Source organism: Somniosus microcephalus, chromosome 11 (genome assembly GCF_052327205.1).
Source record: "Somniosus microcephalus isolate GS21.2 chromosome 11, FLI_Smic_1.0, whole genome shotgun sequence".
NCBI lineage: Eukaryota > Metazoa > Chordata > Chondrichthyes > Squaliformes > Somniosidae > Somniosus > Somniosus microcephalus.
Window position 1 is genome coordinate 9,919,778 of NC_140997.1, and position 26,866 is coordinate 9,946,643.

A 26,866-nucleotide genomic window follows, 5' to 3' on the forward strand; every position below is an offset into this window, starting at 1 on the left:
TCCCAGTCTCTCTCACACTCCCAGTCTCTCTCTCTCTCACACTCCACACACTCCCAGTCTCTCTCTCTCTCTCTCTCTCACACTCCCAGTCTCTCTCTCTCTCACACTCTCACACACTCCCAGTCTCTCTCTCCACACTCCCAGTCTCTCTCAGTCAGCCACTCCCCAGTCTCTCGCACACTCCAGTCAGTCTCTCACTCACTCCCAGTCAGTCTCTCTCACACTCCCAGTCTCAGTCTCTCTCTCACACTCCCAGTCTCTCTCTCTCTCACACTCTCACACTCTCTCGTCTCTCTCTCACTCCAGTCTCTCTCTCTCCTCAGTCTCTCTCTCTCTCTCTCTCTCACTCCCAGTCTCTCACTCTCTCTCACCTCCCAGTCTCTCTCTCTCTCTCTCACTCCAGTCTCTCTCTCTCTCTCACACTCCCAGTCTCTCTCTCTCTCTCACTCCCAGTCTCTCTCTCTCTCTCACACCCCAGTCTCTCTCTCTCTCTCACTCCAGTCTCTCTCTCACTCTCTCACTCCAGTCTCTCTCTCTCTCTCACTCCCAGTCTCTCTCTCTCACACTCCCAGTCTCTCTCTCACATCCCATCTCTCTCTCTCACTCCTCTCTCACTCCCAGTCTCTCTCTCTCTCACACTCCAGTCTCTCTCTCACACTCACCTCTCTCTCACTCCCAGTCTCTCTCTCTCACACTCCCAGTCTCTCTCACACACACTCCCAGTCTCTCTCTCTCACACTCCCAGTCAGTCTCTCTCTCACACTCCCAGTCAGTCTCTCTCTCACACTCCCAGTCAGTCTCTCTCTCACACTCCCAGTCAGTCTCTCTCTCACACTCCCAGTCAGTCTCTCTCACACACTCCCAGTCAGTCTCTCTCTCACACTCCCAGTCAGTCTCTCTCTCACACTCCCAGTCAGTCTCTCTCTCACACTCCCAGTCAGTCTCTCTCTCACACTCCCAGTCTCTCTCTCTCTCACACTCCCAGTCTCTCTCTCTCACACACTCCCAGTCTCTCTCTCTCTCTCTCTCTCTCTCTCTCTCCAGTCTCTCTCTCTCACTCCCTCTCTCACTCCCAGTCTCTCTCTCTCACACTCCCAGTCTCTCTCTCTCACACTCCCAGTCTCTCTCTCTCTCACACTCCCAGTCTCTCTCTCTCACACTCCCAGTCTCTCTCTCTCACACTCCCAGTCTCTCTCTCTCTCTCTCTCACTCCCAGTCTCTCTCTCACTCCCAGTCTCTCTCTCTCTCTCACACTCCCAGTCTCTCTCTCTCTCTCTCTCTCACTCCCCATCTCTCTCTCTCTCTCTCTCTCTCACTCCCAGTCTCTCTCTCTCACTCCCAGTCTCTCTCTCTCACTCCCAGTCTCTCTCTCACACTCCCAGTCTCTCTCTCTCACACTCCCAGTCTCTCTCTCACACTCCCAGTCTCTCTCTCACACTCCCAGTCTCTCTCTCTCTCTCACTCCCAGTCTCTCTCTCTCTCTCTCACACTCCCAGTCTCTCTCTCTCACACTCCCAGTCTCTCTCTCTCACACTCCCAGTCTCTCTCTCTCACACTCCCAGTCTCTCTCTCTCACACTCCCAGTCTCTCTCTCTCACACTCCCAGTCTCTCTCTCTCACACTCCCAGTCTCTCTCTCTCACACTCCCAGTCAGTCTCTCTCTCACACTCCCAGTCAGTCTCTCTCTCACACTCCCAGTCAGTCTCTCTCTCACACTCCCAGTCAGTCTCTCTCTCACACTCCCAATCAGTCTCTCTCTCACACTCCCAGTCAGTCTCTCTCTCACACTCCCAGTCAGTCTCTCTCTCACACTCCCAGTCAGTCTCTCCCGCACACTCCCAGTCAGTCTCTCTCTCACACTCCCAGTCAGTCTCTCTCACACTCCCAGTCAGTCTCTCTCTCACACTCCCAGTCAGTCTCTCTCTCACACTCCCAGTCTCTCTCTCTCTCACACTCCCAGTCTCTCTCTCTCTCTCACACTCCCAGTCTCTCTCTCTCACTCCCAGTCTCTCTCTCACTCCCAGTCTCTCTCTCTCACACTCCCAGTCTCTCTCTCTCACACTCCCAGTCTCTCTCTCACACTCCCAGTCTCTCTCTCACACTCCCAGTCTCTCTCTCTCTCTCTCACTCCCAGTCTCTCTCTCTCTCTCTCACACTCCCAGTCTCTCTCTCTCACACTCCCAGTCTCTCTCTCTCACACTCCCAGTCTCTCTCTCTCACTCCCAGTCTCTCTCTCACTCCCAGTCTCTCTCTCTCTCTCACTCCCAGTCTCTCTCTCTCTCTCACACTCCCAGTCTCTCTCTCTCACACTCCCAGTCTCTCTCTCTCACACTCCCAGTCTCTCTCTCTCACACTCCCAGTCAGTCTCTCTCTCACACTCCCAGTCAGTCTCTCTCTCACACTCCCAGTCAGTCTCTCTCTCACACTCCCAGTCAGTCTCTCTCTCACACTCCCAGTCAGTCTCTCTCTCACACTCCCAGTCAGTCTCTCTCTCACACTCCCAGTCAGTCTCTCCCGCACACTCCCAGTCAGTCTCTCTCTCACACTCCCAGTCAGTCTCTCTCACACTCCCAGTCAGTCTCTCTCTCACACTCCCAGTCAGTCTCTCTCTCACACTCCCAGTCTCTCTCTCTCTCACACTCCCAGTCTCTCTCTCTCTCACACTCCCAGTCTCTCTCTCTCACTCCCAGTCTCTCTCTCTCACACTCCCAGTCTCTCTCTCTCACACTCCCAGTCTCTCTCTCACACACTCCCAGTCTCTCTCTCACACTCCCAGTCTCTCTCTCTCTCACTCCCAGTCTCTCTCTCTCTCTCTCACACTCCCAGTCTCTCTCTCTCACACTCCCAGTCTCTCTCTCTCACACTCCCAGTCTCTCTCTCTCACACTCCCAGTCTCTCTCTCTCACACTCCCAGTCTCTCTCTCACACTCCCAGTCTCTCTCTCTCACACTCCCAGTCTCTCTCTCTCTCTCTCACTCCCAGTCTCTCTCTCTCTCTCTCACACTCCCAGTCTCTCTCTCACACTCCCAGTCTCTCTCTCTCTCTCTCACTCCCAGTCTCTCTCTCTCTCTCTCACACTCACAGTCTCTCTCTCTCACTCCCAGTCTCTCTCTCACTCCCAGTCTCTCTCTCTCTCTCACTCCCAGTCTCTCTCTCTCTCTCACTCCCAGTCTCTCTCTCTCACACTCCCAGTCTCTCTCTCACACTCCCAGTCTCTCTCTCACACTCCCAGTCTCTCTCTCTCTCTCTCACACTCCCAGTCTCTCTCTCTCTCTCTCACACTCCCAGTCTCTCTCTCTCTCACTCCCAGTCTCTCTCTCTCACACTCCCAGTCTCTCTCTCTCACACTCCCAGTCAGTCTCTCTCTCACACTCCCAGTCAGTCTCTCTCTCACACTCCCAGTCAGTCTCTCTCTCACACTCCCAGTCAGTCTCTCTCTCACACTCCCAGTCAGTCTCTCTCTCACACTCCCAGTCAGTCTCTCTCTCACACTCCCAGTCAGTCTCTCTCTCACACTCCCAGTCAGTCTCTCCCGCACACTCCCAGTCAGTCTCTCTCTCACACTCCCAGTCAGTCTCTCTCACACTCCCAGTCAGTCTCTCTCTCACACTCCCAGTCAGTCTCTCTCTCACACTCCCAGTCTCTCTCTCTCTCACACTCCCAGTCTCTCTCTCTCTCTCTCTCACACTCCCAGTCTCTCTCTCTCACTCCCAGTCTCTCTCTCTCACTCCCAGTCTCTCTCTCACTCCCAGTCTCTCTCTCTCTCTCTCACTCTCACTCCCAGTCTCTCTCTCTCTCTCTCTCTCACTCCCAGTCTCTCTCTCTCACTCCCTCTCTCACTCCCAGTCTCTCTCTCTCACTCCCTCTCTCACTCCCAGTCTCTCTCTCTCACTCCCAGTCTCTCTCTCTCACACTCCCAGTCTCTCTCTCACACTCCCAGTCTCTCTCTCTCACACTCCCAGTCTCTCTCTCTCTCTCTCTCACTCCCAGTCTCTCTCTCTCTCTCTCACACTCCCAGTCTCTCTCTCACACTCCCAGTCTCTCTCTCTCTCACACTCCCAGTCTCTCTCTCTCACACTCCCAGTCTCTCTCTCTCTCTCACTCCCAGTCTCTCTCTCTCTCTCTCTCACTCCCAGTCTCTCTCTCTCACTCCCTCTCTCTCTCACTCCGTCTCTCTCTCTCACACTCCCAGTCTCTCTCTCTCACACTCCCAGTCTCTCTCTCTCTCTCACTCCCAGTCTCTCTCTCTCTCTCACTCCCAGTCTCTCTCTCTCTCTCACACTCCCAGTCTCTCTCTCTCACACTCCCAGTCTCTCTCTCTCACACTCCCAGTCTCTCTCTCTCACACTCCCAGTCTCTCTCTCTCACACTCCCAGTCTCTCTCTCTCACACTCCCAGTCTCTCTCTCTCACACTCCCAGTCTCTCTCTCTCACACTCCCAGTCTCTCTCTCTCACACTCCCAGTCTCTCTCTCTCACACTCCCAGTCTCTCTCTCTCACACTCCCAGTCTCTCTCTCTCCCAGTCTCTCTCTCTCACTCCGTCTCTCTCTCTCTCACTCCCAGTCTCTCTCTCTCTCACTCCCAGTCTCTCTCTCTCTCTCTCTCTCACTCCCAGTCTCTCTCTCACTCCCAGTCTCTCTCACACTCCCAGTCTCTCTCTCTCTCTCTCACTCCCAGTCTCTCTCTCTCTCGCTCTCTCACACTCCCAGTCTCTCTCTCTCTCTCACACTCCCAGTCTCTCTCTCTCACTCCCAGTCTCTCTCTCTCTCTCACTCCCAGTCTCTCTCTCTCTCTCACTCCCAGTCTCTCTCTCTCTCTCACTCCCAGTCTCTCTCTCTCTCACACTCCCAGTCTCTCTCTCTCACAGTCTCTCTCACACTCCCAGTCTCTCTCTCTCTCACACTCCCAGTCTCTCTCTTTCTCTCTCACTCCCAGTCTCTCTCTCTCTCACACACTCCCAGTCTCTCTCTCTCACACACACTCCCAGTCTCTCTCTCACACACACTCCCAGTCTCTCTCTCACACACACTCCCAGTCTCTCTCTCACACACACACTCCCAGTCTCTCTCTCACACACACACTCCCAGTCTCTCTCTCACACACACACTCCCAGTCTCTCTCTCACACACACACTCCCAGTCTCTCTCTCACACACACACTCCCAGTCTCTCTCACACTCACACTCCCAGTCTCTCTCACTCTCCCAGTCTCTCTCTCTCACACTCCCAGTCTCTCTCTCTCACACTCCCAGTCTCTCTCTCTCACACTCCCAGTCTCTCTCTCTCACACTCCATTCAATTCAATTCAATTCAAATCGCTTTATTGGCATGACATGGTACATCTTATGTTGGCAAAGCATCGAAAAACATTTGTGGTTGAACACAAACGCAGATCTATCCATACAGTGTATAAACAGATATATCCCCGAGTGTATAAATATACATTCATATAATTTGTATATACTCTTCTCTTATATTTAGTGGTTGTCCCTCTGTTTATGGCAAGCTGTAACATAGCATGCCGCTAAGGTTACACAATTTCTCTCTTCCCCTAGTAGGTATGGGAGTTTTTGGTCGTCATTCAAATTTCTGAATTCAGGGCATATTTTTGTGAATTTTGGGTAGCAATTCTCCCTGATGCCCTGATATTTTCCACAAGCTGTGAGGAAGTGCATCTCTGTCTCCACCACTCCCTGACTGCAGTGAGAGCATATCCTGTTCTCTCTTGTCAGCCAGGTCTGTCTGTGTCTGCCTTTTTCGATAGCCAGGCTATGCTCACTAAGTCGGTACATAGTCAAGGTTTTTCTCAATTTGCTATCCTTTACCATGGTCAGGTGTTCAGCCATGTTGTATTGTCTGTTCAGGGCCAAGTAGCAATTGAGTTTGTTTTGGGTTTTTGTTGTTTCTGCCCAATATGACAGATATTTTTCCTTTTGCTTAGTGACAATTGTGTTGGGTCGAATTCTCTGTGCTACGATGTCACTGTCCTGGGGCTGGTTATTGTTAGTAGTGACTTCACTGAGTCCCAGGACTCGTTGACTGAGGGTATTCTACTTTATGATCCTCTCTTGGCATTTCAGGGCTTCGTAATGATAGCAGTGGGGTTTGCTCATTTTTAGGTGTTTCCAAAATTTGGTGGCTCTTTTTTGGATAGTAATTATTAATGGATATTGGCCTAGTTCTGCCCTGCATGCATTGTTTATGGTTTTCCTTTGAGTCCGGAGGATACTTTTACAGAATTCTGCATGTAGGATCTCAATTGGGTGTTTGTCCCATTTTGCAAATTCTTGTTGTGTTAGCGGTCCCCACACCTCACTGCCATAGAGTGCAATTGGTTCAATTACCGATTTGAAAATTTTGAGCCAAATGCTAATTGGGATTTCTATTTGGATTGATTTTTTTAATGGCATAGAAAGCCCTTCTTGCTTTCTCTTTCAGTTCATTCACAGCCAGATGAAAATTTCCCATAGAACTGATTTTTAAGCCCAAGTATGTGTAGTTAGTGGTTTGTTCAATTTTAGTTGTTCCTAGTGTGAAATTTATTCTGGGTCCCTGATGTCTGGATCTTTGCTGGAACACAAGGACTTTGGTTTTTTGGGGGTTTATTGTCAGGGCCCAGGTCTGACAGTACGACTCTAGCAGATCCAGGTTCTGCTCCCCCCGACCCCCCCCCCCCCCCCCCCCCCCCCCCCCTCGACTTAGAGGAGATTATACCTTGGTTCATCTGGGTGAGGCCGGGTGCTGTAGATTGTTCAAGTAGTTTTCCAATTCATTTATGTAAATATTAAAGAGTGTCGGTGAGATGGGCGAGCCCTGCGTCACACCACGCTCCTGTGGGAAGTATTTTGTTTGTTTGTCTCCAATTTTAACTGCACATTTATTGTTTGTATACATTGATTTAATTACATCATATGTTTTTCCCCCTACACCACTTTCAATAAGTTTCAATAGACCGTCGTGACAGATGGAATCGAAAGCCTTCTGGAAATCTATAAAGCAGGCAAAAATTTTGCTTTTGTTTTGATGAACATGTTTGTCAATTAGGGTATGCAGGGTAAAGATATGATCTGATGTTCTATAGTTTGGTAGGAATCCAATTTGGCTTTTACTCAAGACATTGTGCTCCTCAAGGAAGTTTATAAGTCTTTTGTTTATGATATTACAGAATACCTTCCCCAGGTTACTGTTTACACAGATGCCTCGATAGTTATTTGGGTCAACTTTGTCTCCACTTTTGTATATGGGCGTTATGAGTCCTTTGTTCCAGATATCAGGGAAGTGACCGACACTCAGAACCAAGTTGAAGTGTTTTAGGATAGCCAATTTCATTTTATCGTCCGTGTGTTTAATCATCTCGCTTAGGATGCCATCTGCACCGCAAGCTTTTCCTGGTCGCAGGTCCTTGAGTTTTTCAAATAGCTCTTTTTCAGTTATTATGGGGTCTAGCGGGTTTTGGTTATCTTTTATGACCAATTCGAGCTTTTCCAGTTTTTTTGCTTATTTGGTATTGCTCTGGGCTTAGTGTGTTTTTCTGGTATAATTTTTCAAAATGGTTTTCCCATGTGTCTCCGTTTTGAATGGCCAATTCGTCGTGTTGTTTTTTGTGTAACGTATTCCAGTTGTCCCAGAAACAATTGGAATCAATGGATTCCTCAATGGAGCTGAGTGTATTCTTAATATACTGCTCTTTTTTGGTTCTGAGTGTGTTTTTGTATTGTGTTCGTGCCTGACAATAAGTAAGGCGTAATTCCTCATTTTCTGGCTGTCTGTGTTTTTGGTTTGATATTTTTCTGAGTTTTTTCCTCATGTTATGGCAATTTGGGTCAAACCATTTTTCATAGTTTTTTGTTTTGGGTTTATTCTTGCGAACTTTCAAGTTTGACATTCTCCCAGTCCCGCGCCCGCTCCCGCGCCCCCGGTCCCGCGCCCCCGGTCCCACTCCCGCGCTCCCCCGGTCCCGCTCCCCCGGTCCCGCGCCCCCGGTCCCGCGCCCCCGGTCTCGCTCCCAGTCTCGCTCCCAGTCTCGCTCCCAGTCTCGCTCCCGCACTCCCAGTCTCGCTCCCGCACTCCCCCCCCCCCCAGTCTCGCTCTCGCTCTGCCCCCCCAGTCTCGCTCTCGCTCTCCCCCCCAGTCTCGCTCTCGCTCTGCCCCCCAGTCTCGCTCTGCCCCCCAGTCTCGCTCTCGCTCTGCCCCCCCGTCTCGCTCTCGCTCTGCCCCCCAGTCTCGCTCTCGCTCTGCCCCCCAGTCTCGCTCTCGCTCTGCCCCCCAGTCTCGCTCTCGCTCTGCCCCCCAGTCTCGCTCTGCCCCCCAGTCTCGCTCTCGCTCTGCCCCCCAGTCTCGCTCTCCCCCCCAGTCTCGCTCTGCCCCCCAGTCTCGCTCTCGCTCTGCCCCCCAGTCTCGCTCTCGCTCTGCCCCCCAGTCTCGCTCTCGCTCTGCCCCCCAGTCTCGCTCTCGCTCTGCCCCCCAGTCTCGCTCTCGCTCTGCCCCCCAGTCTCGCTCTCGCTCTGCCCCCCAGTCTCGCTCTCGCTCTGCCCCCCAGTCTCCGTCTCGCTCTGCCCCCCAGTCTCGCTCTCGCTCTGCCCCCCCGTCTCGCTCTGCCCCCCAGTCTCGCTCTCGCTCTGCCCCCCAGTCTCGCTCTCGCTCTGCCCCCCAGTCTCGCTCTCGCTCTGCCCCCCAGTCTCGCTCTCGCTCTGCCCCCCAGTCTCGCTCTCGCTCTGCCCCCCAGTCTCGCTCTCGCTCTGCCCCCCAGTCTCGCTCTCGCTCTGCCCCCCAGTCTCGCTCTCGCTCTGCCCCCCAGTCTCGCTCTCGCTCTGCCCCCCAGTCTCGCTCTCGCTCTGCCCCCCAGTCTCGCTCTCGCTCTGCCCCCCAGTCTCGCTCTCGCTCTGCCCCCCAGTCTCGCTCTCGCTCTGCCCCCCAGTCTCGCTCTCGCTCTGCCCCCCAGTCTCGCTCTGCCCCCCAGTCTCGCTCTGCCCCCCAGTCTCGCTCTGCCCCCCAGTCTCGCTCTGCCCCCCAGTCTCGCTCTGCCCCCCAGTCTCGCTCTGCCCCCCAGTCTCGCTCTGCCCCCCAGTCTCGCTCTCGCTCTGCCCCCCAGTCGCGCTCTCTTTCCCCCAGTCGCGCTCTCTCTTCCCCCGCAGTCGCGCTCTCTCTTCCCCCCCAGTCGCTCTCTCTTCCCCCCAGTCGCTCTCTCTTCCCCCCAGTCGCTCTCTCTTCCCCCCAGTCGCTCTCTCTTCCCCCCAGTCGCTCTCTCTCTTCCCCCCAGTCGCTCTCTCTCTTTCCCCCAGTCGCGCTCTCTCTTCCCCCCAGTCGCACGCTCTCTTCCCCCCAGTCGCTCGCTCTCTTCCCCCCAGTCGCTCGCTCTCTTCCCCCCAGTCGCTCTCTCTCTTCCCCCCAGTCGCTCTCTCTCTTCCCCCCAGTCGCTCTCTCTCTCTCTCTCTTCCAACAACATGCCCTCAAAAAACCCTCGGCACCGCCGGGCACTCCAGCTAGTATATATAAAAGGATAGTGATGTCTGTCTGTCTGTCCGGGTATCACACAAAAGTTATAGAGCGTACCTACACATATGTTATATCAAAAGAAAGGTTATGATTAGGAGGGTGTCCTAGGCGTATTTACTTTTTGGTCAGACAAAAATTGTTCGGACAGTAGGCAAAAAACGTTCAAAATTCCGCTCATTAGCGGTTGGCCAATCATATGGGGGAAATCCGCTCATTAGCATTGAGTGATGTGAAGGGGGAGCGCGCTGCATCATGAGGGGAGTTTCATGGCGTGTGTGGGCGGGGCCTAATCTTTCAAACTGCCGTTAGTACCTCACAAAATGGCGGCCGCGGGAAAACTATCTCCTTCCCTCACTCTCTTCCCTCTCTCTCGCTCTCCTTCCCTCTCTCTTGCCGTGAGTGCGGGACCGGGAAAACCGGGGCTTTCCAACGAGCCGTCCCCGACCGAAATCGGACACGGGACTCTGCAGCGAAAGGTGTTCGTCTGCCGCCCGGCCAACCGGGTCCAAAGGCCCGCCGCATTAACCATGAGGAACCCCGGGCTCGCTTCAGAGCGATGGGTACCCGGCCTCCCAGTGTCGGACTGACTCCGTTCTGGTACCGAGGTGAGTCGGGCTGGGCCTGAGGCGCTAGGGAGGGATAGAGGAAAGGAGAGAGAGAGAGAGAGAGAGAGAGAGAGAGAGAGAGAGAGAGGGAGGGAGGACGGGGAGAGAGAGGGGGGCAGGGAGAGAGAGGGTGAGGGAGAGAGGGTGAGGGAGGGAAAGAGTGAAGGGGTGGTAGAGGGAGGGAGAGCTCGCCTTCTTCCTCCAGGCTAATCCCGAACTAAATCCAGCAGTCTCTCTCTCTCTCTCTCTCTCTTTCTCTTCCCCCCAGTCTCTCTCTCTCCCGTCCCCCCAGGCTCTCTCTCTCTTCCCCCAGTCCCTCTCTTCCCCCCCAGTCTCTCTCTCCCCCCCCAGTCTCTCTCTTCTCCCCCCAGGCCTCTCTCCCCCCAACCCCCCCAGTCTCTCTCTCTCTTTCCTTCTCTCGCTCTCTCTCCTTCCCACACAGACAGACAGACAAACTCTTATCTATATATAAAAATTATTTCTACTTTTTTCATAACAACATGCCCTCAAAAACAGCTCACAATGTAAACACAACTGTAATACTGCCCAACAACACATGGGGGCAATGAATCACCAAGCTGTTCAGACACTGTCGTAACAGCAATATTTGATCAGCTCTGGTGAAAGGTCCCGCCCAGAACATTAATCTGTGTTTTATCTTTCAGATGTTGATGAACCTGCTACAGCTTTTCAGAATTTTATGTTTTTGCTTAGATTTCAGTATTCACCATTTTTCTCATCGATCGCTGGTCTTATAATCACAGGTATTTGATTGGCAGCCACCTACAGCTCAGCTTCGATTACAGTGATTAATACATATCTGTCAGGGAAGCCAAAGGATCTCTGTACAGGGTGACAAACAGCAGCAGCTCAATAACATCTCACCAAGATAAATTATGGGCCATGGATTCCCAGGTGGGATGAAACCCTCACTTAACCCTTCCATGCCCAGTTAAATCATTCATTTGATCTTGGTGACTCACTGCCTGGGGCTGTCTGAACCAATGGAGCACATAGATGGACTCTCAAAATTTTTCATTCCGCCGCACCATCCCGAAAGCCACTCGTTTTACCAGTGAACAAGAGTAATTAAGAATCTTTTATTGGTATGTTGTTAGAGAATGGTAATGTCAAAACCCATTTAGACATCACTATTCCATTCAAGGCAAGAAACTCGCTGCTTCCAGCAAAAGCAGGTTTGACATCATGGTGTGAAGGGAAATGTTCCTTCTGTCCCTCCAGCTCCTTTTGTATAACAACCACCTCCCCCACCATCCCCCTCCACCCCCAGCTCTCTTTATACTCCCCCACCTCCCACCCATCTCCCATTCCTCCAAGATAGGAGTAGCCTTGTGCCTCCATGGTGATATCTTTCCTGGCTGCTTCTAAATCAGTTTTGGAACAAGGCTCAAGACAGAAAAACACAACACACTCATGTGCCCGTCAGTCTCCAACTATATTTATCACAGTGCTAGCTTTGGACACAGGCAGCACAGCTGCTTAATTTCCTACCTCCAGGGGGGTAAAGTTCGTGGCAATGGCTGCCATTTTGGTTTGGCTTGTAAGGACCTCCCCGCCAAGATCAGTGACGGTCTGTGGCCAGAATGAGAAAGTTGCAAATTCAGCTTTAGAGCAATCGTATGCCCTGATGAACCTTGCATATGTGCACTTGTTCCTGTATTGACATTTCCAAATTCTCCCTCTTCCCCCACTGGTAGGGTAAACAAGGAAAATTGAGAATACAAGTCTCCGATCGTACACGGGAACATTGGAACTGGAGTAGGCCATTCAGCCATTCAGTCAGTTAGATAATGGCTGATCTGTATCTTAACTCCATCTACCTGCCTTGGTTCCGTAACCCTCAATGTCCTGGCCGAACAAAAACCTATTAATTTCAGTTTTGAAATTTTCAATTGACTCCCAGCCTCAATGGCTTTTTGGGGGGGAAAGAGTTCCCAATTTCCACCACCCTTTGTGTGAAGAAATGCTTCCTGACAGCATCCCTGAATGGCCAAGCTTTAATTTTAAGGTTATGCCTCCTTGTTCTGAACTCCCCTTCAGAGTCACTTCCACAATATGAACAGAATACATCCGTTTCTCTTTTCCCATCCCCTGCCCCTTTCTCTGTCCACTCCCCTAACTTCTAAGGCCCTACGTTGAGGGGAGTCACTTTTTGATGCATTAACAGCACAGCTTGTTTCGATTCCCAGTGTCAGCAGAAAAGAAGGGCCTGTGCCATCAGGTAGAGACTGTACCCCTCGGAAGTTATTCCAAAAATATTTAAACATGAAAAGGAGTGGCACTGAATCATTTGTGGAGGTTAATGCATACACCACACAGCTCCAGTCTCACACTCAATGAGTGAGGGATTTTTTTTTTATTAGTATATTCTTACATACCAATGTCTGATGACAATGACTTGGAAAGAATTGTTAAAATATTAAATATCCCACTTGTCTATCCTGACTATCCAGCTGTTTTACTCGGTGTCCGAGTGAGAAATCAGAGCCTATTTTTTTGTACACATGAAAATATTGTTAAGGAGAAATTAAAAACAGTGAGACAGAAGAATTTTCCAGAGAAAGCCCTAAAGGTTTTTAAGAATGACCTCTGGCTGAGGTCAGTTACTCCAAACCCTGTTTGAGGGAAGTTTCGATTCAGTCAGCACCAACACCCGAGGGGCCTCGTCAAAGCAGAGGAGTTAAGGTCAAAGGTTGCTCATGTCTGCAGGAATTTTCCTTAATGGCAATTTAAAGAGAGTTTGAAAGCCAGGTTGTTCACTTATGAAGTCATGTTACTGCATTGTGACTGCCCTCAGGGTGAGGATCAGGCAATACCTGCCAAGCAAGTGACACCTTTAACCATCAGAAAAACAATGGCAAGCATCCACCAGTGTCACCAGGACTATCTGCAGCGTGCTTTTCGTGCTAATTTTTACATCATGCATACCGCGAAACTTGATGGTTATTGTTGGTGACCCAATCTTCCCCCAACCTCTCAGGAATGGGAGTTGTGGTGTTTTAATGGTGGGCACAAGTTGACGAGTAAGGCGAAGATGCTGTGACTGAGGCCTCAGTGTGTACAGTGCAGGAAGCCTTTTAATACTTACCAGGTTTTCAGGGAGAAAGGCTAACCCTACCAGTGTGTCACTCTCTCTGTCCAGTGCCTCCAATCTCCGGTACGTCTGTTAGAGTCAGATTCACAAAAGAGAGATTTGGCCTTCTGTGCCTGCACAATTCTCCAAGTCAGCCTCCTCCAAGAGGCCTGGAGGGCCACGGAGGCACTGAACAATAAACTTCTCTACTGGTTAAAAAAAAAAGAGAATGCTGCAATTAAAAAATAATCATGCAGGCCAGTAACAGTCACTGAGCAAGCTCAATGCGCTGCACCTGCTTGCATCGCAGTACAATTTTACATCAGAACGTAAGCACGCTGATGAACTGAACGAAGGTCAGAATACAGGCAGCAAATCAGAGGCCAGAAGATAGCAGATCCCCTGCCACCTGCTGTGTGAAATCTGTATGGCAGGATGTAACAGAATAAGGAAACAAACAGATCAGTAACTTCAAGCTTTCCATATTAATATCTCTTAATAACACTGGCAAAATTCACAAATGTGTTCAACAACAACTGCTTGCTTGATACCAAGAAATAAGAGTCTACAAGCAGTGTCTGAGCAGCAGAGAGAAATGCTCTCCTTTACAGATCGTGGCCTAAGCATAGATAACGCTCCTTGGAATACCAGTGTCATGATTATCATGAACTGGCTGTGAGTGGATCCAGCGCATTTTAAAAATGGTTTAAAGGCTATGTGGCGGACACTGGCATACAATACTGTAAAATGCAGCAATGCACAGGGCAAATGTAGGGGCAGGGACCCCAGACCTCAATATAGTCAGGACCAGAAGCTGGGGACAAGTTCCAACCCACCCTCTCACGAGAGAACGATGCATGGAGAAAGGAGGTCTGAAAAAAGGGAGGCTACGGAAACGGCAACAAGCTGTAATCTAAAACATGCAAGATTCGAAAGCATCAGGAAGTAGGAGCACCATGTTTGAACATCACTTATTATATACCCTTCTTGCCCTCATACATCCTTGGTAAAATAAATTTGTAATGTATTCCAGTACCCAAGTCTTTTGAGACTCAGTTTGTGCTTGAAATTAAAAAGAGCAGTGGCTTAGTGCCTGCCCTTGGTCAGAAACGACACTGCATTACAGGGATGGGTATGTAATAAGAGTCAGTCAGATTTTAAAATTCACAATGAGTTTCCACCACCTTCAGTTTCTTACCTTCGTTCAGAGCCAAACAAGTGTTCCAACTCTATTCTTCCAGGACTGCAGGTACGAAATCGCTGCTCCTGCTGCTCATTTGCTTGGAAGGCCTGTTTGTTGCTGATCTTCATGGCTTTGGGGATATCTGCCAGTGTGGCATAGTCCCGAGTGGTCCTTGTAGCTGGGGAACGACTTCGTCCTTCCCCAAGCCTGCTGTTTGAGCTTGCTATGCTCATCAGCGTGACACTGCTGGTCTCTGAGTCCAAGGAGCTCTGGGAAGAGCTAACACAAGAGCCATTGGGGAGGAGGTTACCTGCAGGAGGGAAAGGATCACTGTACAGGCTAGAGTGGCACGGTGTTACCATGCCACTCTCAGAGGAACTATACCTGCTGGTGGTGCTGCTGCTAGGAGGGGAGGTGAGCTGCTTCGAGTCAGACTTCAGCTTCTCCAGGGAAAAGTAGCCACTCTCCACACGCTTCTTCTGCTGGCCATCCATCTCATCACCATTAACCACACCCTGGGCTGCTGTTCAGGAGGAAGAGAGAATTTGTTTAGAATCAGAGCGTGAAGATGCAACAGCCCTCCCAACAGAGTGACACCATGCTACCTAGAATGGATTGCAGTAAAAAGCAGCAGTCAAGTTTTACTCTCTCACCACCAGCGAAAGCAAATTATGGTGAGGCACCTCCCTCTACCCCCAGGTCCAATCGTGCAAGTATATTACCAGGTCGACTTTACTTGCACACTGTATAGTTCACAAACTGGCAGAGGTTGTGTGAATAATGTACTGCTCCTGTACAAAGAGGAGGCTGTGATTACATAGCACTGAACAATGGGCATGTGGTCAAGAATAAAGGGTAACAACGTCTGGGTGTTTTATTCAAGCCTGAAGGTAGATCTGTGCTTGTGTCGGAGCAAAGCCCTGGAATTTCAATGATGTCACTGTACTAAGTGACTAGGGCAGTTTCAGCTGGGTCAAAACAGAGAAGGTGAGTGGTTCATTTAAAAAAAAAACTTTATTTTGGACAGAGACACCTGTCAAAATAAATTCCATCACTGCTTGGAGACAATCCAGATTGTTTATGTACAACTTTTGATTTTAATGAACTCGGGACTAACAATCAACAGTTTCTATATTTTACTCTTAATATTGTAAATGATTAAATGTCTTACAAACTAACCTGATTATCTGTTACATTACCCTTTGTAACCACTTCTCAGTGGTTTAACTTTCTCAAACATTTTTGTAACTATTATCAGAAGGATTTCTGTCAGCTTCATTTATTCCAACTACTCAGGCTGTTTAACTGCAGCTGCGCGGTTTAAGCCAGTGCTCTGTGTTGGTAAGTTTTGGCTGGTTAAATTCCAGAAACATCCTGATGCACAGTTAGGGATTTCTAAACCTGTGCTGTTGTCAGCCTGTAACTATCAAAGATACAAAACAACAGAAAATGCTGGAAACACTCAGCAGGTCAGGCAGCATCGTGGAGAGAGAAACAGAGCTAACATTTGCGTGTGGGGCAGGGACAGGGAAGTGGGGTCACTTTAATGCTCCACTCCCATTCGGATCTCACCGTCCTTGGCTTCTTACACTGTTCCAACGAAGCTCAACGTAAGCTCGAGGAACAGCACCTCATCTTTTGATTAGGCACTTTACAGCCTTCACAACACAGAGTTCAACAACTTCAGGCGATAACCTCAGCCCCTGTATTTTTTTCCCTACTGGAAGCGCCCCGCCTCCCTCTTGGGGCGCTGCAAGGGAATATCGCGGCGTTATGTGCTGCAGCGCATGTTGCGCCGTGGTATTGCAGGCCTTCCTCCCCTTCTTAAAGCGGAGGAGCCTTGCGCAGCGCGACCCAGGGCCCAGCTGGGCCACCAGGATCGGAGTGCCGGCAAAAGAGCCCGGCACTCAAGAGAAGTGGCAGGTGGCCAGCAACAAAAATGGCCACCCGGCACCTCGCCTTTAGTTAGCACCGTCCCGGCCGCAGGTAGGCCCCCCTGACCCCGTCGGACATAGTGTCTGGCGGTAAGTCAGGGGGCGCTACCGAAGATCGCGAGCGGGGTGCTGCGCACGGCTATGACGTCATCACCAGTGCCATGGGGCGCTAACGGTTACTGTTGCCGCTAACCTCTCGCTGAATTTCGCGGGCAGCGTTGGCAGCGCCGTGCCCGGGCGCTATTTGCATTGCGCCCTCTTAGGGCGCTAACGGGAGCCGCAAAACAACTGAAATTCTCCCCCACAATCTCTTCTGCCTTCCAGCCTATCACAGACCTTCCCACCTCCCTGTCCCTGCCCCACACTTGCTTAAAAATCTGTTACTTCTCTAACCTTTTCCAGTTCTGACAAAGGGTCATCGACCCGAAACATTAACTCTGTTTCTCTCTCCACGATGCTGCCTGACCTGCTGAGTGTTTCCAGCATTTTCTGTTGTTATTTCAGATTTCCAGCATCCACAGTATTTTGCTATTTTAGATACAACATTGACAGGAAAAATGGGTCCAATACAGAAATGCAAAGCCTCAGGCTAACTCTGGCCAATGGCCAGTGTGTTAGGATAAAACAAAGCTGCAGATTTCATCAGGAAGTCAGTGGGGAATCTATAGTCACCGGCAATTTTATTGGGGGCTGTACTTATGCCCCCATGGAACCTCACTCCAGTGAGAAACAGCAGCTCCAGGAGACGAAGGAAGAATAAAAGACCTTCCAAAGAAAAAAAAAGGCCTCGTTTGTACTATATGGCTGCCTGAACTAACACTTCCGTAGTACCAGCATTCCAAAATACCTTTGATGTTGCTCCCACCCAATTTTTCCCATTACAGTATATCCTTTAACCTTCTTTAGGCACTGCTGATAGTCCAGAAGAAGTGACAACAGGAGACTGGTTCTGTGAAGGGCTTCTCATCAAGTTACTGGCAACGTGAAGACCTTTGTTTTTCAGCTCTTCTTGCCAGAGCGTTGACCTGGTGCTAGGGACCCTCTCGGCACTTGGCATGCTGCTACTGGTAACCGCAACTTTAGCAGGTCCGGGCTCCTGTCATAAACAAGATCACAGTATCCATTTAATACTTCCAAAAATATCCACCCATTATTCAACTCCCATTAAATTAAAACATGCAAACTCTGTTATGTTACATATATCAAATAATAATGGATAGCAGAGAATAACCTGAGAAATGGGATTCAAACAATCCCGAGTTTTCAAGAGCAAGACTTCAGTGGCTGAACAGCCTTGAAGCTGCTGGTTATTTACCCAGCGATTCTTAATTGAATCCATTCAGATTCTAGCACTGGTTTCACAAAGTTAAAGGTGGTACAGTTCATAGCGTGACACAGTCATGCCTCGAGCACAATATGTCCAATTAATCAGTTACCTCAAAGAAAAAAATCTTGTACAAATCGATTGGTTTGTATGAACACCAACGGCAGCACAGCCCCAGGATGGAATTACTCGCCTACCAAGAAGCTGCATATCAATCAGGACCTCATCAGATTGAACCCCAGAGCCCCTCCCCCCCCCCCCCCCCACACACCTCATTGGTCATGGCTGTTACTTGATCTAACCATCTCTCTGGATTTATCTACTTTCAGTACAACTCACTCTGCCAGCCACCTTCTACCTTCCAAAACAGAAAAGTCCAGAACTTACTTGCTTCTTGCTCATTTCTTTGCTTGTCTATGCAGGATAGCACACTTATTGACCACTTACCGACAACAGCATCTTGTCAGAATTTAATCACAGTTACTGCAACGGTGCCACACTGACAAAGCGCTACTGATGGGAATACAGGGTCACTGACAATATACACCAGATACTCTGAATCAATCAGGACTTCAACTTTCAACAACAGTGTCTCGCCTACGGACCAGACAGCAGCAATAAGTTAAAAATATTCTGCATTGATACTGGGTAAAGGATCATTTGCAGAAAAATCTTTTGTTCATTTTTTAGTAAAATATCTTCTGAAATCAAATAAACATATTAACGCACAAACCTGGCTGCCACTTGCAGGTAACAATCACAGGGATCTATTCTGTCAAAAGCAGAAGCCTCTTTTACTGCCTTTATATTCTAAAAATACCAAGAGCCAATAGGTCACTCCTGCTATTGTTTAAGCACACACTGTGTGGCTGTCACTTTTGTATTTCAGGAAAAGCTCATAAAAACAAGTTTCCTGGCATTTTGCAAAAGTATTCTTTGAACTAAAGCAACACCCAGAAAAAGGATTCTTATTAAAGTCTTGGGCCCAGAAATTCGATGGCACCACACCTGTCTTTTAGGCGTTAACTAAGCGCCTAAGCCTCCAAAATGGCGGGCAGGAAGCGCACGCTCATTACGAGCCACAAATGCGTCACCTGCCATATGGGTGTCGGCAAAAAAAGTTTCCCGGAACGAACCAGGCGTTAAGCCCTTTCCATATGCAAATAAGGGGGTTAATGCCTGTTTGAGGCGCCCTGTGCAAAATTGGGTTGCCCTGAACACAGCCAACCTTTTTGTAAAAAACTTAGCTGAATGTGGAGCCAGGAAGAGCAGGAGTGCTTCTCCTGGCTCCACTGCAGTCCCACAAACCATTGCCAGCACCCTCCCCTGATCACCTTCCCTTCCCTGATGGCGCTGCCAGTGGCCCGAAATTCCAAGCCTCTTCGCCGGCGACCTGCCTGGGGATTCCCAGCAGGTGTCCACAGCTCACGAGGCTGATATAATGTTAAGTTTGAAGTTTAAAATCCTGAAGCATATTTTAAATTGGAATGGTTTTTTAATCCTGTGGCTTGCTGCAGCGATGCACTGCCAAATATGGTACTGTACCAAGCAGATGAGAAAGCCCTACAATCCACCCTTGGTCTGTGCCGAATTAGTGGATCATAGCTGGGGCGGATGTGCTTTAAGTGGGCTCAGCAGGCCTGGGCAAGGGAGAGGAACATCAGTATTCCTGCGCTCTAGATTGCTTTCCAGTGATTCATGCTGGAAAGTGCACACATGGATGCTGGGTGAAAATATAACTGGGGTTAGTTATACAGGATTTTGTGGTTATATAAGCTGTGATTCTATTTTTCTCCCATTTCCCAAATCTTTTACACAATTTCAGCTGTGCCATTCAACACCATTTACAGCAGAATGACTAACTTTTTTTTTCCATTCGTTCATGGGATGTGGGCATCGCTGGCAAGGCCAGCATTTATTGCCCATCTCTAATTGCCCTCGAGAAGGTGGTGGTGAGCCGCCTTCTTGAACCGCTGCAGTCCGTGTGGTGATGGTACTCCCACAGTGCTGTTAGGGAGGGAGTTCCAGGATTTTGACCCAGCGACAGTGAAGGAATGGCAATATACATCTAAGTCAGGATGGTGTGTGACTTGGAGGGGAACTTGGAGGTGGTGGTGGCGTTCCCATGAGCCTGCAGCCCTTGTCCTTCTAGGTGGGAGAGGTCGCGGGTTTGGGAGGTGCTTCCAAAGGAGCCTTGACGAGTTGCTGCAGTGCATCTTGTAGATGGTACACACTGCAGCCACGGTATGCCCGTGGTGGAGGGAGTGAATGTTTAAGGTGGCGGTCAGGGTGCCAATCAAGCAGGCTGCTTTGTCCTGGATGGTGTCGAGCTTCTTGAGTGTTGTTGGAGCTGCACTCATCCAGGCAAGTGGAGAGTATTCCATCACACTCCTGACTTGTGCCTTGTAGATGGTGGAAAGACTTTGGGGAGTCAGGAGGTGAGACACTCGCTGCAAAAAACCTAGCCTCTGACCTGCTCTTGTTGCCACAGTATTTATATGGCTGGTCCAGTTCAGTTTCTGGTCAATGGTGACCCCCAGGATGTTGATGGTGGGGGATTCGGCGATGGTAATACCGTTGAATGTCAAGGGGCGGTGGTTAGATTCTCGCTTGTTGGAGATAGTCATTGCCTGGCACTTCTGTGGCACGAATGTTACCTGCCACTTATCAGCCCAAGCCTGAACGTTGTCCAGGTCTTGTGCATGCGGGCATGGATTAATTCATTATCTGAGGAGTTGTGAATGGCGCTGAACACTGTGCAGTCATCAGTGAACATCTCCATTTCTGACCTTATGTTGGAGGGAAGGTTATTGATGAAGCAGCTGAAGATGGTTGGGCCTAGGACACTGCCCTGAGGAACTCCTGCAGCTATGTCCTGGGGCTGTGATGATTGACCTCCAACCACCACAACCATCCTTTGTGCTAGGTGTGACTCCAGCCAGTGGAGAATTTTCCCCCCAATTCCTATTGACTTCAGTTTTACTAGGGCTCCTTAATGCCACACCCGGCCAAATGCTGCCTTGATGTCAAGGGCAGTCACTCTCACCTCACCTCTGGAATTCAGCTCCTTTGTCCATGTTTGGACCAAGGCTGTAATGAGGTAGGGAGCAGAGTGGTCCTGGCGGAACCCAATCCAGGCATCAGTGAGCAGGTTATTGGTGAGTATGTGCCACTTGATAGCACTGTCGATGACACCTTCCATCACTTTGCTGATGATTGAGAGTAGACTGATGGGGTGGTAATTGGCCGGATTGGATTTGTCCTGCTTTTTGTGGACAGGGCATACCTGGACACCTTCCCACATTATCGGATAGATGCCAGTGTTGTAGCTGTACTGGAACAGCTTGGCTAGAGGAGCGGCTAGTTCTGGAGCACAAGTCTTCAGCACGACAGCTGGGGTGTTGTCGGGGCCCCATAGCTTTTGCTGTATCCAGTGCGCTCAGCCGTTTCTTGATATCACATGGAGTGAATCGAATTGAATGACGACCATCTTCTATGATGGTGGGGTCCCTCAGGAGGAGGCCGATATGGATCATCCACTCTGCACTTCTGGCTGAAGATGGTTGCAAACGCTTCAGCCTTTTCTTTTGCACTCACGTGCTGGGCTCCACCATCATTGAGGATGGGGATATTCATGGAGCCTCCTCCTCCCATTGGTTGTTTAATGGTTCACCACCATTCACGTCTGGATGTGGCAGGACTGCAGAGCTCTGATCTGATCCATTGATTGTGGGATCTCTTAGCCCTGTCTACAGCATGCTGTTTCTGCTTTTTAGCATGCATGTAGTCCTGTGTTGCAGCTTCCTCAGGTTGGCACCTCATTTTGCTGCCCCTGCCCAAGATGTTCCGAACTGTTCCTCTGCCCAGTCCACCTCTTCTTAATGTTGTGGACTCTTGGTGGGATACTTTTCTACGTGTGCTGGCTGCCCTTTGGTAGCGGCCATTCTTCATGTATGAGCCTCGACAGCGAGTGTCAGCAGGATATCAGACTGTAGAAAGCCATCTGTCCCATCATTATTCTCAAGTCTCTTCCTGTTTGAAAATGTAATGAGCCACACTGTGCCAGATCAGATTACTATTTGTGGACTGTATGAACTACATTTAATCTATAGTCCTCAGCATCGTTGACAAAGCACGTCGACAATACACAGCACTGGCAGCACAGACATCTGTACTACCAACCCTGGCAACAGAAACACTGGCACTTACCAGCTCTGGCAACTGAGACACCTTAGCATTAACCTGCACCAGCAAAAGAGATGGCAATAACCAGCACTGACAACACCCGCACGAACCAGTACAGGGAACACAGAAACACCCGTATTACAGCGACTCACACAGCCACAACCAGCACTGTCAATGCAGAGATATTCAATTTCAACAAGACACTAATCTATACAACTGAAAATCTCAAGTCATATTTTTCTGAGTAGCCACAGAGATATGCAGGAGTTGATCAAGAGGTGTGTTTGATCTAAATACAGAACAGTGGGTATCGGGCCAAAGAAAAATGGAATCTGTTACTGGGAAAACCTGGATAGGCCAGGTCATCTGCTTTAAAAGAAAAAATAAAGAACTTGCATTTATATAGCACCTTTCACAACCTCAGGACATCCCAAAGCACTTTACAACCAATCAAGTACTTTTGAAGTGTAGTCACTGTTGTAATGTAGGAAACACAGTAGCCAACTTACACACAGCAAGCTCCACAAACAGCACTCTGATAATAACCAGATAATCTGTTTTAGGTGCTGGTTGCGGAATAAATATTGGCCAGGATATCAGGGAGAACTCCATAGTGCCATGGGGTCTTTTACATCCGCCTGAGGGGGCAGACAAGGCCTCGGTTTAATGCCTCATCCGAAAGACGGCACCTCTGACAGTGCAGCACTCCCTCAGTACTGCACTGGAGTGTCAGCCTAGATTTTTGTGCTCAAGTTTCTGAAGTGGGACTTGAACCCACAACTTACTGACAGAGGCGACAGTGTCATTATTCACTGTGATTAAAGAAAATACAATCTCCCCCCTGCATTTTCCCTTCCCCTGTATTAAGTGGCCCAGCGCAGCAATGTTATTGTAAGTGTCAGAGCCAAATCCAGTGCATTGGTCTCCAAGGAGACTTTGCCTTATAGAAATTCAATCTGTTCAGCTTCTCAGAGGTCAGCTCTCTCAATAAAGGTCAGGGAGGTTGAAATTATCTTCAGGAACTTGATGTTGATGTTATAAAAAATAAAAAGTGTTGATAGAAATAATAGCAGTGATATACACTACTAAGCCTGGCCTGAATCATTCAAGGTTCTCAGCCACCTGCTCCACAGCAACTGCACTCTTGAGAACAGGATATACAAGCTGCTCAACAGGAAACAAACCTCATCCGCACAAAAGGGAGCTGAACATTAATAGTATCACTAACAACAGAAAGGAGTGCACAAGGCGTAAATAAATAAGATCCCATTGAAAGTTAGAGGCCAAGCTTTCCCGATAGCCTCGTGAATGGGTGCATCGCTCAGTGTGGTATTCAACCACACACGTTAGAATGGTCCTAGGTTGGATTACTGGTCTGTGATTAGTTAACTGCTCTCAGCAAGGATGGCGGTAGGAACGCTATAAATTGACTTCAGTGCCCCTGGATTAAGGAGAAAAATTAGCCATGGTTCAAAGTCCTGGTTGCAATCTGGTGACATCTGTTGGAAAGCACACGTCAAATAGTATGTGGCCACTCACTGCCGAGGCTCACGTTAAGAATACTGTAGTAACTTGAATGCAGGCTTTTTGTAGTGGGACTATACCACAGAAAGGACCAGTGCCTTCAAGAGAGATGGGGAGAAAATTGGAAATAGAAAAATAAAAATCAGAATTGAATATTATGACTTCCTGCTGATATGCCTTTTCAATATAATTCATGGATCACCCTGCTCTTATTCCCTGACAGGAAATTTTCCCAGTATCCTGGCCAACAGTTATCCCTCCAACAACACCAGTAAAACAGTACAATTAGTCATTTATTTCAGGGCTGTTTCTGGGACCTTGCTGTGCGTAAATTGGTTGCCACCTTTTCCTACATTACAACAGTGACCACACTTCAAGACTAATGAATTGGCTGCGAAGGGCTTTGGGGCGTCCTGAGGTCATGAAAGGCACTATATAAATGCATGTTCTTTCTTTCTTGCAGGCAGCTCAGCCACACAAACTCCATTCTTATTGAAAATGAATCTTTTGAGTAATTGGAGAACATTTAAAAACTTGATTTAAAACACGCTGGTGTAGGCACATGCAGACAATAGGGTTAAATTCAACTCTGCCATGTATATCTCGCATTAATTTATCTTGTTTATTTGCACATTACCTTCCTACATTTTCTTTACCTGTGGTGTGGGAGGTTCCACTTTCCGTTTCTTTTTCTGATTCTGTTTGTTGGTGCGTGGATATATGATAAGCATTTCAAACCAGCTGAAAGGAGAGATACAAACAAAGACATCAGAACGTCAAATGCCGCTAACTCTGTTCACCATCGCTGGGAGCTTTAGTCATAACAGACAGGAGCTTTTTCAAATTCAGGTTTGATCCTTCCTTAGGCAGGAATATACAGAGCAAAAGATACAATATTTACACTTTCATGGCCATGCAAATGGTACAGGAGCGATAGGCAATGGATAAATCAATAATGGGAACACAGGTGAATGACACTCAGGCCAGTAGAATAGATAAATATTAATATTTGCATTGATAAAGCACTTAATCATGTCAAACATATGGAAGTGCTACTTTTTGGGTTGCACAGTTTGACATCTCATCCAAAGACCTGGATTATTACATTTTGGTTTGGGACTTCAACCTCAACCTTTTAGCCCAGGGGCAAAAGCGCTATGAACTAACTATGTGGCTACACGAAGAGGTGCTTTCGGATTTGGAGCTTCTGTAGTCCACATCATGGAGAGCAGCATTTACATAAAACCTTAACCCCACTTACCCCATTTATATTCCCAGACCCTGATTTCAACTTCTGCAGGTGGGAGTTTCACTCCAAGACATTACAGATTAAATGACACCGCACAGATCACATTCACACGCAGTGTGAATTTGAACCAACATTTTACACTTGTACAAAGAGCACACTTTAATCATTGCAGGGCTGGTGAGGATACTCAGCCCATCACATCCTGAATTACAAACTATACTAAGAAATAACCCACAAGGCACAAGATTCAACTATCATTTAGTAACATAAACAAAGTAAAGCCAGAAATGGCACAGAACCTTGCAAATCTCCTTCATGCTTGACAGAACAAATAATGTGTCTAAGCACAGGAATCCTTGATAAGCAGGAGGCTCATAATATTATTTTCTGAATAACTTAAAGAGCAGAAAAATTACTAGCCTCGAGCAAGGTTAGAGATTAGAAATACTAGATAGTGAATATGTGGAACAGACTCAGAGAAGGAAGGTGATTCAGGGTTAGGGTTGCAAAATTCTGGGAATTTTTAAAAGAGGAAACTTTCCATGGGAATTTTCGGGAATTTTGAGTTTTTTTGCACACTGATGGTTTTTGTCTCTGACCCTTATATTATCTTTGTCGTCAAAATAGACATACTGTTCCATACAAATAAAAACAGGCTTTCAAAACTTTATTTAGGTTATAATTTTGAACTTTATTGAACCCCCACAAAAAAGACCCATCTAAAATAAAATAAAAAGAGCGTCAGCTTATTTAGCCTGTAATTTGTCCTTATTTTGTCCCTTTGAGTCTTCTACTCATGAGTCTTCTGAGTCTTCGACTCCTCATTGCTCCTCCTGATTCTCTGACTCTGGCTCTGACGTGTCCATTTCCTCCTCTGTGTCAGTGTCTAGCTGTGTGGTGGACACTTCTGTATCTGGCTCAATAAGTTGTAGGTTCGCCCGGATAGCCACCAGTTTCTCCAGTCTCTTGTTAGTCAGCCTGTTGCGCACCTTTGTATGCGTATTCCCAAAAAGTGACCAGTTTCGTTCAGAGGCCGCTGATGAAGGTGGGATTTGGAGTATCACCGATGCAATAGGTGACAGGGCCTCAGATGCACAAAGTTCCTTCCACCAGGTATGTGCACTGATATGCTTGCATGATTCCCATATCCCATCCCCATTCCAAAGACCTTGCTTGGTAGAGAACTTTGCCAGACTTCCCAGAACTTTGCCCACATCCAGATTGAGTTGGTGTGAGAGGGTAGAAATCACACTGTAAGCACTGTTGATCTGTTCTCCAGAAAGTATTGGTCTCCCAACATGCTTTGGGTCCAGCATGTATGCTGCAGCATGAATCGGCTTGACACAAAATTCTTGACGCGTCTGTATGAATTGAACAATTGCCTTCTCCTCTGCTTTGAGCAGCAGGGATGTGGGTAGGGCAATGCTGATTTGTTCTTTTAAATCAGTAAAAAGCCTGAGAACATCTGACAAGACAGCGTCATCTCCTTCAATCTGAGCAATTGCAGATGCTACTGGTGAGAGTAGTTTAAGGCTGCTAACCACTCTCTCCCAAAACACATCATCCAGCAGTATTTTCTTGATGGTGGTTTCCATATCCCCAGACTGGGATATTGCCATTTCTTGCAGCGACTCCTTACCCTCCAGAAGGCTGTTGTACATTATGACAACACCACCCCATCTAGTGTTGTTGGGCAGCTTCAGTGTGGTGTTCTTGTTCTTTGTCATTTGCTTGGAGTTGTAGGTTGCTGCAACTACCTGTTTTTCCCTGACATACTTAACAACTTGCTTGGCTCTCTTGTACAGTGCTTCCATGGTTCTCAAACCCATGATGTCCTTGAGGAGCAGGTTAAGCCCATGAGCTGCGCACCCAATAGACGTAATATGAGGGTAGGCCTCCTCCACTTGAGCCCAAGCAGCCTTCATATTCGCAGCATTGTCAGTAACTACTGCAAAGACCTTTTGTGATCCAAGATCGTTGATGGCCACATTCAGCTCATCAGCAATGTATGTGCCTGTGTGTCTGTTGTCCTTCGTGTCTGTGCTCTTGAAGAACACTGGGAGAGGAGTAGAGACGATGTAGTTTATGATGCCCTCCCCTCGTACATTTGACCACCCATCTGAGATAACTGCAACACAGTCTGCCATCGCTATCGTTTCTTTGAGCTTTCCTTGGACTGTTATACTCAGCCTCCAGCAAATAGGTAGACAAAGCATGTCTGGTGGGAGGACAGTATGCAGGGCGAATAACATTGAAAAATCTCTTCCAGTACA

At 48.5% G+C, this 26,866-nt stretch overlaps 1 protein-coding gene across 12 annotated transcripts in view; it reads right to left on the reverse strand.

Annotated features, from left to right (window-relative positions):
• Window positions 1-26,866, reverse strand: part of LOC147110302 (myosin phosphatase Rho-interacting protein-like) — a 205,232-nt gene that overhangs the window by 53,470 nt on the left and 124,896 nt on the right. For 6 of the 12 annotated variants that reach the window (XM_086000158.1, XM_086000161.1, XM_086000156.1 and 3 more), the window contains 3 exons: window positions 24,001-24,085; window positions 17,209-17,407; window positions 14,393-14,900 (listed from right to left, as the gene is read on the reverse strand). In XM_086000158.1, the coding sequence (XP_085856284.1) occupies window positions 14,393-14,900; window positions 17,209-17,407; window positions 24,001-24,085 (792 nt within the window). The remainder of the gene's footprint in view (window positions 1-14,392; window positions 14,901-17,208; window positions 17,408-24,000; window positions 24,086-26,866) is intronic. The other 6 variants (XM_086000157.1, XM_086000168.1, XM_086000163.1 and 3 more) reach the window with 3 other exon arrangements.